The 14,768-nt window shown below is 33.6% G+C and overlaps 1 protein-coding gene and 1 long non-coding RNA gene across 3 annotated transcripts in view; one reads left to right on the top strand and one right to left on the bottom strand.

Annotated features, from left to right (window-relative positions):
• The window catches only part of LOC148285520 (uncharacterized), a 367,314-nt gene that overhangs the window by 130,850 nt on the left and 221,696 nt on the right, over positions 1-14,768 (bottom strand). The gene's annotated exons all lie outside the window — the stretch shown is intronic.
• LOC148285521 (uncharacterized) lies at positions 5,239-8,830 on the top strand. The gene is made up of 2 exons (XM_088223953.1): positions 5,239-5,553; positions 7,127-8,830. Exons 1-2 carry the CDS (start codon positions 5,421-5,423, stop codon positions 8,092-8,094), a joined length of 1,101 nt encoding a protein of 366 aa, XP_088080079.1. The 5' UTR covers positions 5,239-5,420; the 3' UTR covers positions 8,095-8,830.

Raw genomic sequence — 14,768 nt, 5'->3', positions numbered from 1 at the left:
GGGAGTCATTAAAATTAAAAACCAACTGGTCCAAGAAGAAGTTTAAAAACTAGAAAATTGATTTTAGGCGTTTCCTAGTATGTGAAATAATTCAGTCATACGAATCTCTTTACAACAATTAAGGTTTCAGTCATTTAACTTTATTAAAATCAAAAAATGGAAGAATCGAAAAAATAAAGATGTTCAAACAGCGAAAAACAAAAAAGGATTTATGTTACGCAGTGTGTAAAGTGGCCACTTAAACCAACCAATGACAGGTCATAAGCCCTGTAAATGCCTCGACTTCCATATTCCTTTCTTCTAAGTATTCTCCATCCATGCTTTAATTTGTTAAATGTACAGTGTTAATTACTATAAGTTCTAAATCATTTTGGTCTCTATTCTCAACAACGTCTTTTGTCAAGTATCTATTTTATTATAACTGTATCATTGTGTGTATGACATTAGATTTCAATTAATTAATAAAAATATTAAACAAGTATTTTTAAATAATAAAAAAATATGACTTCAGTAAAAATTGCATTAAAAAAAATGCCAAACACTTACTGAAAAGGATCGGAGATAATAATATGTAGGTAACTATTACTATAACAAATGGTTTTCATCCCTCTGACAATTTGTCTTTTGTTACATCACTGCCTTTTTATCCTTTCTGTAACACTATTTCTTTAATTTTTCTTTCATGCAATTGTTTCGCGCGCGCATCTGCCTTTCCTTGGCGATTATTTCTCGAGAAGGGAATTTAGCGCGTGCGCAAGGAAGAGGGCGGTTATTGACCATTGTTGCACCCCTGCCCTGCTTGTGATTTAAGGACACATTGATTGCTCAGCATCTGCCCGCTCACATGTCGATATGACGACGTTGAGACCAGCTTGCGCTGTGATTGTTTGCAAATAAGCGAAAGGGAAAAAAGAAAAACCGCGAGTTATGCGTTTTCAATGCAATCGGCGTGGCGCGGAGGTCCAGTGGTGGGTCCAGGGCACAAAGATTCTTGGCGCAATTGAAATCAGGAATGCGTATTTAAGAAAAAGGGTAAAGTTACTTGATTAATGGACTAATAGTTTACTGGAAGAAATTGCTAACGGCAATAAGTTCTCTATTTAAACGTTATGTTATTTTTATTGTATATTTATTTTTATTTTATTAACATAAACGGCAAATCTGCCGTTTACAAAAATATATAATACTACATATTTGGCTTGATATATTTTTGTTAAAACATAAATTTCCTTATACCCAAGATTTATATAAAAAAAATTAAACCTAAAAATTATACAAGATTTATATTTATAAAATTAACCTAAAAACTATTCAGTATATTCAATAGAAAGTTTAAATAAGAAAACATTCTACAGTAATACAACAAGAAAATCATAAGTACTGTTTCATGCAGCTGGGCAAAGTGAACCAAAAACTGTGTATATTATGAAATGCATGAATAAATAAATGAAGAAATTAAACACATATTGTAAATTTACAAGCTCAGTGCTACGGGTATTTTCATATATAGCTCCAAGGGTATTCAACGACTAGGATAAACATATTAAGTTCTCCAAAACAACGTCTATATTTAAGATGAAGATCCATAATTGGATTTTATTGAGGGGTACAGACCACTGCATAAGATTTCTTCGGGAATAAATATATAATATCGATTCTATCTTTATTATTATCTATGTACGTATACATGTATATCATTTTTAAATAAACTAAATAGTGATGCATAATTATTTGAATATATATTTTAACTTTATTATTATGATTTAAAATTACATATTCCACCAAATATGTAGATGTGTTACTATTATTACTTTGATGTATTATTTTGTATTTATTTTTACTATCAATTAATTACCGAATTGAATTATAAAATTAACATAAATTATTAATAACATATTGCCATGTATAATTATATAACTTTTCTGCATTTCATTTTCCGACATGTATAAATTTTCATTGTTTATATTTTTCTATTATTATTTTGTATATTGCTTTGATTATTTTGTGTATTGTTTAATATGTTAATTAATGTTTTTGGTTTTTATATTGAAGAGTCCCGACTTAACAGGGAATTACTTAACAAGTCGATACACAAAAAAAAATAATTGTGTTCTATGATAAAATTGTGTATTTTTTGCATTAAATAAAAAATAAAAATTGGAAATAAAAATGTTTTCTTACACGCGGTAAAAGTTAGAGCACTTAAGTTTTTCTCAAAAATGTAAGCAAAAATTCATAAAAAATATTTTAATAAAAATGAACTACATCACGAGTTCTTATGAATCAACAAATGATGGAGTGTTGTAATAGATATCTGGTTTACGGGAAGACAACTCACCAAATACCAAAACTTACCAAAGAGAACTTGTGACGTCTCAGGTGGAGTAATTTCAAAATTACAAAACTTTGAAAAATCATTACACTGATAATACGATTCATAAAAATGAAAAAGAAAAAAATATTTTTTAAGCTTAGTTTGATAGGGCCTTAATTATAAACCTGTTATAAAGTTGTTCCTAAACTTAAATTTATACCATAAATAGATAAGGCCCATAGTCTATTAACGAATTTTTAAAAACCACTGAACCTCCATATTATGTGCTGCTTAGGGGCTTAGCTTTTAACATTCGCACATTGCGTTCGAATGTTTAATAAGTCTATTTTAATGTGTTGGTGCCTGTACGGGAACAGAGTAACTTATATTTTTTTTTATAATCTCAAAATAGAGCAAACCTTACATTTCTTGGACAAGCATCCATTCCGTAAACCCCTACACCTCCGTATTTGTTCTTTTTCTCGTGTATTTTGTATGTAAATACACGAGATAATACAGCCACGAGAGCGTTTGGAATACCAGCCCCGACGCGGACAAGGGAAGCGGCTGGGTAGGAGAGGGGTAGGGGTTTGTGATGGACTGCTTGTCCGAGAAATCAAGGATTTACTACATTTTGAGATTAGTTTTTTCTTTTTTTAAATGACTTTTTGGAAATATTTCATGAGGATTTTATTTAAAGATTACCATGATGAATGTTTCTCTAAATTTTCACGCTCTAGCTCTGAAAAACTATGTATATACGCACACACACATTAAATTATGAACCAACAAAAGATTTCATAATGATTATTATTTAATATGTGTGATTATTATTAAGAAACTTTGCTGGTCTGACTTTCAACCTAAACTTTGTAATGTAAACAAATGAGTGTAGACTGTATGTTTCTACAAAATAAATTAATCTATCACCGGAAAGTAAGGTGATGTGTATTGCTTTTCAGGTTCAAAACAGGAAAATATTGAAATGTAAAATTATCATACAAACAAATATTTTATCTTGTTTCTCCCAAGAATCGAACCAAAGACCTTAGGCATGTTAGCAAACTCGCCAATTACTACACTACTAGGAAGACTTTTCTCCACTCGATTACTTATTTGAATTTGTACATCGGGTCGAAGTCGCTCGTCCAGGGTTCTGGTTCTATTTCACACAGAACTTAATTTTTTATCTGCCCTATACCTTTATTCTATAAAAATGTTATTAATATTACTTCAATGTTTAGTTGAAATAGGATTTTCCTCAAGTCTGAAAATCATGTGCTGAACTGGACTATTTGCCCAATATCGATCGTATACGTATATTTTTACATGATTTGTAAAAAAAAAATATAATAGAAAAAGATAATAGTGAATTATTCACAACTCGTTAAAAATGGCTCTCAAAATTGAAATATTTCGGTAACTCATAAAAACGCATACCAATATTTTTACATTATAAAATAAAAAGAATACCTACTTTAGTACTGGTAAAATAGTTTATTTTAATGTTATTTTAGCAACAATATTTTGAGGTTGCCTACCAATATTCTGGTGAATGTAACATGTCCTTAAAGGGCGGACATATTGCCACTGCAATCTGTTACAGTCAAACAAAAAAGAAATAAAATTAAAATATTTAACAATTTCACCCAGATAGAGGAGGTTTTCAGCTCTTTCACTTTTTAAACTTCAAAAAATTGAAAATTTGAATCTTTATTGATGAGGGTGCGATTCATCTGGCTGAAATTGTCAAATATTTTTTTATTATTTATTTTTTTGTTTGATTTTTACAGATTGCCAGTGGCAGTACCCTTAACCATCTTGACCTTTGATTTGTTATATTATAAGTATCACAATGTATATTATGGTTAATAAAGGTTAATTATTATTTTTATTTAAATTTGCTTTAAAATAAAGCAAGTCCGTTTTTTCAGCAATGAACCTGAATACCTGTGTAATGTACCTAAGTAATGTACATAATTTCATAATGATTATTCGAAAAAACTCATTCATGTTTGTTTATTTTTTAAAAATGTTTAAATGAATAAAAAGTTGGATATCAAAAATAATTATTAATTTTGATTGATTAACTTTATTTTTTTGTTGGCTTATTATTATGACTTAATTTTTTTGCTTCTGTTAAAAAAAAAAGAGTTTTATTTTATCAAAACTATTTTATGTAAAAAAAAGAATACAGACTTTACAAAATCACTTTGACTTTATTGATTGATTTTATCATATTCACATTGAAAAATAATTATATCCGAGGTATTATTAGTAACATTAACACCGTGATAATGAATATCAAAATATTTTGGGATGAATATTCCATATTCTTTAATAACACGAATTTAAAATATGAAATTTCGTACTTTTAAATGTAAGTAATATTCTGTTGGTTTTTAAATATTACGACAAAATTTATGGAGAAGCTCACATCTATCAGTTAGAACTGATTTGTCTTGTCAATTTTTTTTAATAGCAATAAAACACCACTCACAAAAAAAATGTAATTAAATCTTGATTTTCCGAAAGTAAAATAAAGCGTTAGGTATCCCTAAAACTAAATGTTTTAGCTTAGTGCTTTCGTCTACTGAAACGGTTTGAAAACATCGATGTTCCGAACTTGATATGTGTAACAAATAAGCGAGTACACCCTGACGTGCGCCTCTCCCGCCACATTAGCGAGGAATGGTGGCATATCGCACCGCTTCCACCTGCCCGCCCCACCATACTCCGGTTACGCCTTCCATTCACAAACCGCCGAAATCCCGGCTCCGATTGGCTGGAGTACCCTGAGAACTGTTCTTCCATTGGCCCTGCCACACGTGCGGGCCGACGCGCGCGCGCACCTGGCGCGCACTATTGGGAGGGGTATTTAAACGAAGCCGCTTTCCCGAGACTGACCATAACTGGCTTAGACGTCGCACGCGAAGGTAGTTCTCTCAGAGCTTAGGGAATTGAACAAGTTTTTTTATGTGTTGTGATTATTGACGTGCCGTGGAATTTTTGGATTTGAAGTTTTTGTGATCTCGCCACTGGACTATTGTGGTTGGAGCTTTTTGGTGTTTTTTTGGATAATTGTGAAAGATTTTTATTTTGTGAAATGTTAGTTGAAGAAGTGAGAATGTCCCGCAGCATAATGCAGCGGAATTATAGCCACTGTCCCCTGAAGAAGAGGCCAGTTCCAGCTTCTGCAAGGGAGGAGAGACCAACCCTCGTCACATATAAATATGAAGGTAGGCATTTTTATTAGTAAATTATTTTCGTTTACTTTGGTATTTTAACATTAAATACGGTGTTTTTTTTAAAAAAATATTTATCCAGTTAATTTACAATTTCACAAAATTGGTATTTTTGATAAATCGGTATCATATTTTTAAAATTTGCGTGTTTTAAAATAAAAATTGTATTCAGTTGACGAGTAAGTACATATTTGTACAAATATCAAAAAAAAAACAATGGAATCAAAATCAATTTTAAAAAAAAAAACGGTTAATATTTTTGAATGATTTTCTTGGGTAAATCAACAAAGAAACAAGTATAAAAAAAACACAATTATATATTTTTATATTTTAATTCTTAGCTTTGTACTATTTTAGTTTGAACAATATTTAAGCAATTAAATAAAATACTTATATATTCTTTTTTATATTTAAAATAAAACGATATTTACGAGTATTTTTTTGCGAACCAAATAAATTACTGTGTACCCGCATAAATTCATCAACCATTCCAAAAAATGTTCAAACATTTTTTAAACTTATTTAAATTTGTTCTTAACTACTACCCGTAGGTAAAGGAAAAATATATGTATTAACAAAAAAAAATATTTTTTGAGAATTTGTTTACCAAAACTTGCAAAATCTTATACCCACGTTCATTGAAAGGTATAATTTTAGCATGTTAAAACGTTGTCAATTAAGAATTAAATATTCACATGATCAAAATAAATAAAAAATTCGGCCCCCGTGAATTCGATATAAAAAATAACTAAGCACGTCATAAAATTTCGTCAACCAGATATAAAATGTGTTTGAGTGATTTTCGTTCGAATAATTTTTATTAACAATAAAAATATACATTCATATCAGCCAATAAATTTCAAGCTCACTTAACAGTATTTTTATTTTCTTCTGCAAAATTTATGCTCATTATTAATCCCTAGTTCAGGAAAAATAAAATGATTTTTATGTTCCTTTATCATAGAGTGTTACAGTCTAATAAAATTTAAATAAAATGTTTTTTAAAAACATTTTTTATTGATTTTCAATGCCAATAACTCACGTTTTAGTTTTTATAGTTTCAAAAAATAATATAAAAATCATATTTATTTACTTCAATCTCATCCTAATAACATCTAGTAATTACCATAATTAAGGTGCATGAAAAAATAAAACATCAAAACATATTTCAAAGCAATTAGGTACATTATTTCTACAACTGAAATATAAGACGAAAAGAGAAATTTCACAATGAACTATCTTCGGCCGCTCTCATATTAGCGACTCCGTTATCATAAAACAATATTAATTATGGCTAATGAGCATTACACGGATTTCTCCGTCCGGTGTCGTGCGCGGAATTGGTAATGTTCTGGAACCAGCGCGGGCGCGGGCGCGGGTGCCACGAGCCACGGGGAACTAATGGATTACTTACCATACTCTTTTACAACTAACCCCGCCTTTGCCTTGCATTCTCATCTCGATATTACACATTTTTGATGTCACTATTTGGTAATGTAATAACTTATTGTAGATACAAATTTATTTATAAAAACATTGACTAACGTGTGTTTTCTTTTTGTTATAGATATTGATGACAATGAACCAGAAAATCTGAGCACTAAGCCCGAGGACCTGTCCCGTACGGGGAACTACCCCAGCAAGGCTTCCTCCCCCGCTGTGGGCGCCGCCCCCGTGGCTTCCCCGCCCCGGCGCTACGCCCAGCCCGCTGCGCTCTCCCCCGTACTCACGTACCTGCCGCCGCACCTGCCCGCCCACGCCGGGCCCGCGCCCCTGTCGCCGTATCTACCCGCGCACCTCGCGCCGCTGCCCGCCTACCTGCCGCCCTACTCCGAGCAGTACTGGCCCTGCCCGCCCTACGCCGCCTACCCCGAGCCGTGCCGCGGCCCGTCGCCGCACGCCGCGTGCTCGCCGCCCGCCTCGCCCTGCTCGGGCCCGCCGTCGCCCTCCCCCGGCGAGCTGTCCCCGCCGGGCTCCGTGAGCTCGGACTCCGGCATCTCGGCCGGCTCCGCCCCCCGCCGCCGCCGCGAGGGCGCCGCCCGCTACCAGTGCCCGGACTGCGGGAAATCCTACTCCACCTATTCCGGCCTCTCTAAGCACCGCCAGTTCCACTGCGCGGCGGCCGAAGGCAACTTGGCTAAGAAGTCGTTCAGTTGTAAGTTTTGCTCCAAGGTTTACACATCTCTCGGAGCGCTGAAGATGCACATACGCACGCACACGCTACCGTGCAAGTGCCACTTGTGCGGGAAGGCTTTCTCCCGACCGTGGCTGCTGCAAGGTCACATCCGCACCCACACTGGAGAGAAGCCATTTTCGTGTCACCACTGCCGACGAGCCTTCGCTGACCGCTCCAACCTGCGCGCGCACCTCCAGACGCACTCGGAAGTGAAGAAATACTCCTGCGCGTCCTGCAGCAAGACCTTCTCCCGCATGTCTCTCCTGGGCAAACACCTGGAGGGCGGCTGCCCCGGCTACAGCCCGTCGGGAGCGCCCCCGCCCTATGACTACAGACCGGGGGAGATGGTCGCTTACTAATATGCTCCTCGCCCGCCTCAACTGTGCCTTAGATATAATTTATTTAATCGAAAAGACTGACAAGAAGGGTCCGCATGTCACTTGAGAAGTGCAACTTGCCTTACTGCTACAGTAGCTTCAATACTTAATGTACAAATAATCAATTGAATGTTAATTAATATATTTCAAATTATCGTGTCGAATATTGCCATAAATGTATAATCTCCGAAATCAGATCTTGCCTTTATAAATAATCTCACATTGTAAATATAATTTATCCTTCACGATGCATCCTATATAGGTAATATATTCTAGTTTTAAGGTTCATCAGATTACCTGTAGAGTAAGTCGTATGTATAACGAGTTAGTACTTACGTAGAGCGCGAGCGTTGCTGTATTGCAAGGCGCTGTATGCTAGTCACAGAGGTTCTATAATATAAAACATTTGTACAGATCTCGCGGGAACCATTAAGAGCCATTGAGAATAGGTGGAATCTATCTAATCTGATGCTGCTAATATGTTCCATAGATTATAATATTTTAGCCATGTACAGAGTGCCTTAACAGATTAAGTGATTAATATATTTTTATAGACTTTATTTAGATACATATATACCTATTACCTAATTTAAAATTTGTGAACTCGGGTCATTCCGATCATGTTTGTCGGTGTATGTTTTATACCTTACTGTGAAGAATTTGTCAAAGAAATCCTAAAATATTATATGATATTTCAAAATAAAAACCATGATACTAATACAGAAATCTTTTATTTTCCACTTAATATTTACTGTCACACATAAAAAAAAATAGATATTTCAATTATTGTATTATATATGTATTCATTTAGCACATGACAAGTCTTGAGGAAACTTACATAGAACTCACAAAGGGAACTGGTTTGTATTCACAACTCCTTTTACTGTAACAGTCTATATACACTCATAATATTCGTATTATTTATTTATTTAAAACTACAGGTAGAAAGAATAAGTACTTTGGCGTACTTATTGCTTAAAGCAATATCTTCAAGCCAACTAAAAAACAGACTGGTCAAAAGAAGAGTTAGTCAAAAATTTGTTCTCAAAAACCAAAATATTACTTATGCATTAAAAAAACCTAATTAATTCAAAATGACACTAGTTTTTAAAATTGGCAGGTAAAGCTTACACATATTAAGTTAAGAAAGTACATTTTGTTATACATATTAAAGGATGAGGAATGTGGAATCAGATAATGAGTCTGGAAGGAAAGAGAAACGGGAACCAAAGAAAGAAAAGGGATAAAAATATTAAAAAACATTAAATTACTGGGAGTTCTGGATTCTGAGAATATTTAGTAATGTTCAAGGCGTTTCTTAAAGGTGACTAAAGAAGGTGCATTTTTTATAAGAAGAGGTAGCTCATTATTATGGTATTGGGTAGTAAAAATGAAATAAAACAATAGTTATTAATATTTTATAAGCATTGAAAAAAGGGAATAAAAATTACAAAAAAAATATCAAAATCCCCATTTCTCAATTTTTTAAAAATATTTCCCAGCAAATAGATAAATTTTAGGTTTAAATAATTAATTAAAACGTTATGTGTAGACGCGAAGTATACATAATATAATTATATCAGAAATGAAAGTAAGCTGAATGTTGCCAAATGCCATCTCTCACAAGAGGTAAAATGTGTGGTAAAAGCATGCGCGATACGTGCACAGATGTCGAGATCCGTGCATTACGCAAGGCATTATCAACGAAATCAAGAAAGGAGTGCTGCGTTGGTTCGGGCAGATGAGAATTTCGATGGAGCAAAAGACATGGCAAGACCAAATCCAACAAATACTTGAAGATGGACGTGTCAAATATCGGAATAATCGGCGTGCGTTTGTGAACAGATTTGTGAATGTAGAGGAAGCGAGGTCTGTATGCAAAGGCATAGTGATGTGGCGATCTATCCTTTCTGCCGACCCGGACATCCGTAAAACGGCGTGATGGTTTGTATTTGTTTTGTTTGTTTTTAAATATATAAATTCAGTTTAAAACATACTATGGTTTTTACAAATCTAGTTCTAATTTTTATATTTAGAGAATGCATAAATTCGGAAATGAGTTCAGCTCTATTGATATTTTTTCGGTTAAATATGAAAATTTAAAAAATTGCTTTTATTTACGGTAGATTAATTTATTGAGTCATTTCACCATTTACGTTCAAGTCCCATCATTAGTTTTATGGTTTTATTTTTTTTAAATCCATTTGTATTTTTGCGTTGGTTTATTTTGCATAGGATATCACTTCACAGTTCACAAATATCAACTTATTTATTAATTTTCTGGAATGTTAATGAGTGCTGACAGTATTGAAAATATATGCACTGTTTTACACACCCAGAAGCCGAACAAATACATCTCAGAATTCACCCATTAATAGGGCGATTCGCTTGCTGAATACGGCTTCTGCGGATAATATGGATCTTTTTCTCTGTACATATCGGTAGCTAAGCAGCTATCTGCTTTCTATTCATTAACTTCTAACTTGTATTTACAGTCTGCATTACTAAATGGGTTCAACAACCCGTAAAGTAATGCAGACTACAATAAGATAGTTCAGTGTTTTTTTTATTTAATTATTATTTGTTAATAGACGATTAAACTAAGCCCAAAAAAATATTTTTTTAAATTTCGTATTATTAGCGCAACGATTTTTTAAAGTTTTGTATTTCTGAAATAACTCCTCGTGTGACGAAAGAGGTTCTTCTCTGTCAGTTCTCCAGATTGGTTTATTTACGGTAAGCAAACCGGATAACCTTTACAACTCTCATATCATTGGTTGGTTAATATGAACCAGTGATGTCATTCATAGTCATCATCATCATCATTCCCTTTCCGCACCTTATGGTGCATAGGGCACTGCATTGGTACACCAATTGCAGCGTATCAATATTTTGTTACATGAAGGTAAGATCGTCAGTCTTACGCTTCTGATGCCAGTCCTAGGACTATGAAATATTCCAGTGTGAAAACACCCTTTCAAATATTCCATTTCATCCACGTCGGGAATCGAACCTGAGACTTCTTGGATGGCAGGCAAACGTGCCCACCACGAGGCTATCGTTTAAAGTAGTGCGTTTTTATTAAAATACATACATTTTTTTTTTCTTTGCAGTACATACGATTTAATGTTCTAATTTTTACCGCGCGCAGGAAAACATTTTTTGTATCCATTTTTCCGTTGGACTAAAGTTCATCATTGTCAAATAAATAAATAACTTTGAAATTTGAAATACCTAATATAATATGACGCAAAATAAATTATACTCTTGATGTAATTTTCTGGTAAGAAGATTTTTCAATTTGATTACGATTTTTAAAGTTATTTATCATTTGATTTTATACACATGTTTTGGGGCTTATTTCTTTGATATTATTAGGTACGTATGCAATACCATTAGCAAAATCATTTGTATGTGATAAGTAAATATAAATAAACAAATATGCCAAATAACCAACTGGATTCAAATTTAAAATTTCCACTAAGATTCTATAATATTACAGTAGAAGGATCTATCAACAGATAATTTATATTTATTTATTTATTTTTATTTGGGAAAAAAACATATATTGTATAAAAAAAATAAGAATACATATGAATGAAAATTGTGAAAACAGTCAATAAAAATTTTCCACAGTGGTGTAAGATATCGATTAAGTACATTATCGGTATCAAAATAAAAGCAATTAACAATTGTTAGGCACTTAGAAACTTTCAAATAAAATATAAATACCCATACTTATTTACAGTTATAAAAATAAAGTTGATAGAAACAAGTTAAATTTAAATTTAAAGAATAAGAAAAGAAAAAAGTTTAAAAAAATAATATAAAAGGTACAAAAATACAATAATGAACATATGAATACATACATAATTCCTGTTATCGTATATGTAAATCTTTGCATACGGTGCTGTTGGTGCAAAAAAATGACAAAAATAATATATAAACACGGGTAAGTAACAACATACCTTTTTCTTCACCAGAACAGGCCAGAAAGCCGTGTTGAATTACAACACAGAACACCATGGAATGAGTAAAATTACATTTAATGTATTTTGTGTTCTCACTGGGAATCGAACCCGGAGCCTTTCGCGTGTGAGTCAAGCGTCTTTTTTATTATTCTGCGGAGGTTTGTACAATCCATTTGACGTTTCTATATTAAATTATAATGTTTACAGACAGGGTTATTTAGACAGGCGCCGTGGTGCAGTTGGTCAGACGGCCAACTGTGAAACTGGCGTCGCGAAAGAATTTTTCTCAATTCATTGCTTCCTTCCATATTCTTTCTTTCCTACCTGACAAACCTCTATAAAAAAGGCTTAGCGGGTTATTTATTTATTATTTATTACTATTTTTAAACACGTATTCAGAGCGTATTTAGAGTACTGAAGGTGATAACAGTGCACAACAAATTATTATTTTCAATTATTTTCTTATCAAAAATTAATTGAATATACCGGCGGAATCCTAATAAGATAAAATCAGATAATTATGTGAAAAAACAGTTTTCTTTGTACAGGCATAATAGTATGCAATAATAGTGCGTCTTGGATGGTAGTTATACAGGCATAATAGTATGCAATAATAGTGCGTCTTGGATGGTAGGGTGATGTGTCTAGTAATCGAACAATTGGATCGAGCTGAAAATGGCAATGTATTAATGTTACCCTATTTTGGATGAAAGGGTAAAGTTCCCAGCTGCTGGACGGCAAAAAATTTCTTATAACTATATTGTTTTTTTTTTGTTTCGGCAACGAGGCCGAATTGCAGTGGTAAATAAAAGCAGCAAATAATCTTCAGAGTAAAAATTCTCTAGAGAAGCCCTAAGCTCTATTGCATAGAACTAAAGCGTTCCAAATTTTTGGTTTGGTTTTAGATTGATTTTTAGTTTAAAATATTTTTTTATTTAACTTTTTGTACATAATGTTGATTGTACATTGGCGGGCTTATTACCAAATGATAATTTCTTCCAACTAACCAATAAAATAAAAATTCGTGGTAAACCCTTAAAATACTGTGGTAAATACAACAACAGTCAAGATTCATAGAATAGTTTTCCTTCATATGGGTGATTTATTATGATCTTACTCTAAGGAATATTCAGATTTGAGAAAAATCAATTACATGCAGGACATTAAAAAACTTAGTTTCAATGTTTTTTTTCATTTAATAAATATTTGAATAGTCTGTCATAAATCCCCATCCTTGAAGCAACTATGGGAAGCAGGGAGAGCTTTAATAATGATAATCTTTGTAGTAACCACTTACTGACTTTTGTATGTCTTACTTATTAGAGAAGTGCTCGTCTTTTCGTCAGAACACTAATTAAATTAACATGCAAATCCCACTATGCACCTTCACCAAAGCAGGTGCACAAAACTTTAAAACCAACCTGCTGAAATGACAAGTTATGGTGTATTACATGTTAGTGTAATAAGTGTCCTAAGGAAGAGACGGATAAGTCTCAATACCGGTTGACATAGAAAAGTCAAAAGTGGTTGTATACAAGTATTTACTCTCACTTATTGAAATGCAAGTAAAGTTTTTGCTTTCAATATAATATTAACTCATAAGTATTATTTTATTTCAATAGTTGGTCGAAAGAAATTTCCACTTGGAAATAATCTTGCCTGTGTGCAAATATAATTGTACATAAAGACAAATAAAAAAATATTTTGAACGAATCTGGAGTTATATTTTTTTTACCTAATATTGAACAAAGCGGGAGTTTGTCCGTTCACCCCACCCTGGATGGTAGGGTAATGTGTCCAATGATCGGACAATTGGGCCGAGTTCAAAGTGGCACCGTTGGTTGGTCTCATGCCGCGGCACGAAGGCTCCTTGTACGGGTCCGCACGAGGGCACCGCAGTGCCATAAATCGCAAGTTCAAGTGTTCTCGTGGTTACTCCGAATGAACTTACCATAATAAATGTGATGCACCAAGTCTCCGGGAGAAGGAATTAGGTTTGCAGACGATAATGCGTTTTCATCGACCGCCGAACCAAAGACTTATTGGATGAGAGATTTTTTAAAAAACAATTTGTTACTTTAGTGGCAGGCACCGTGGTTCAGTTGGTTAGACGGCCAAATGTGAATTTGGCATCGCGAGTTTGATTTCCGTCTGTTTTCAAGAATAAAAGCACAGAAAGATAGGTTTTTTTTTAAATCTGGGTGTTCCGAATTGTAATTCACCACTGTAATTAGGCCTCCTGACTTGTTGTGGAGCAAAAAGAAGTATAAATAAACGTAAATATAAAAGTGTTGAATGAAGGTTGATTTTTTTCAATCAGTAGCTACCTGTAGTTTAGTGGGCTGGGGAGGTTACATGGCGTCTATCGTGAACCCCCTAATAAATGTACACAAAATAATTCTATGAGCGATGCTTCGATGTCCCCTAACTTCCTCATCTGAAAAATCGTTTCAATTTATGAAGGTACTGGATATTTGACAATCTTTTTTAAAGAGCGTCATTGACACATTTTTGGTCATGTGGTTACAAAAGAAGATCCCAGCAGAATGCTCGTACGAGGTTTTGTTGTAATTTGAATTATTTAATACCAAAAACACGTAAAACTTTTGCTCAGAGAAATTTCTCTTTTGTGGCCCCAATAGGGTTCAATCTCCTGAATGAACATATTAAGTTATTCAAAACGAA

Source organism: Micrasema longulum, unplaced genomic scaffold, assembly GCF_059751315.1.
Source record: "Micrasema longulum isolate JH-2025_06_02 unplaced genomic scaffold, ASM5975131v1 h1tg000027l, whole genome shotgun sequence".
Lineage (NCBI taxonomy): Eukaryota > Metazoa > Arthropoda > Insecta > Trichoptera > Brachycentridae > Micrasema > Micrasema longulum.
The sequence above is the reverse complement of the archived record's forward strand: the minus strand, read 5'-3'. Positions and strand labels throughout refer to the sequence as shown.

Bases quoted from the DNA above. Each gene is read 5' to 3' on its own strand.
- LOC148285521 (XM_088223953.1), top strand. From the start codon at position 5,421: ATGTTAGTTGAAGAAGTGAGAATGTCCCGCAGCATAATGCAGCGGAAT. The intron at 5,554-7,126 runs GTAGGCATTTTT...TTTTTGTTATAG, and splicing joins CGTCACATATAAATATGAAG to ATATTGATGACAATGAACCA.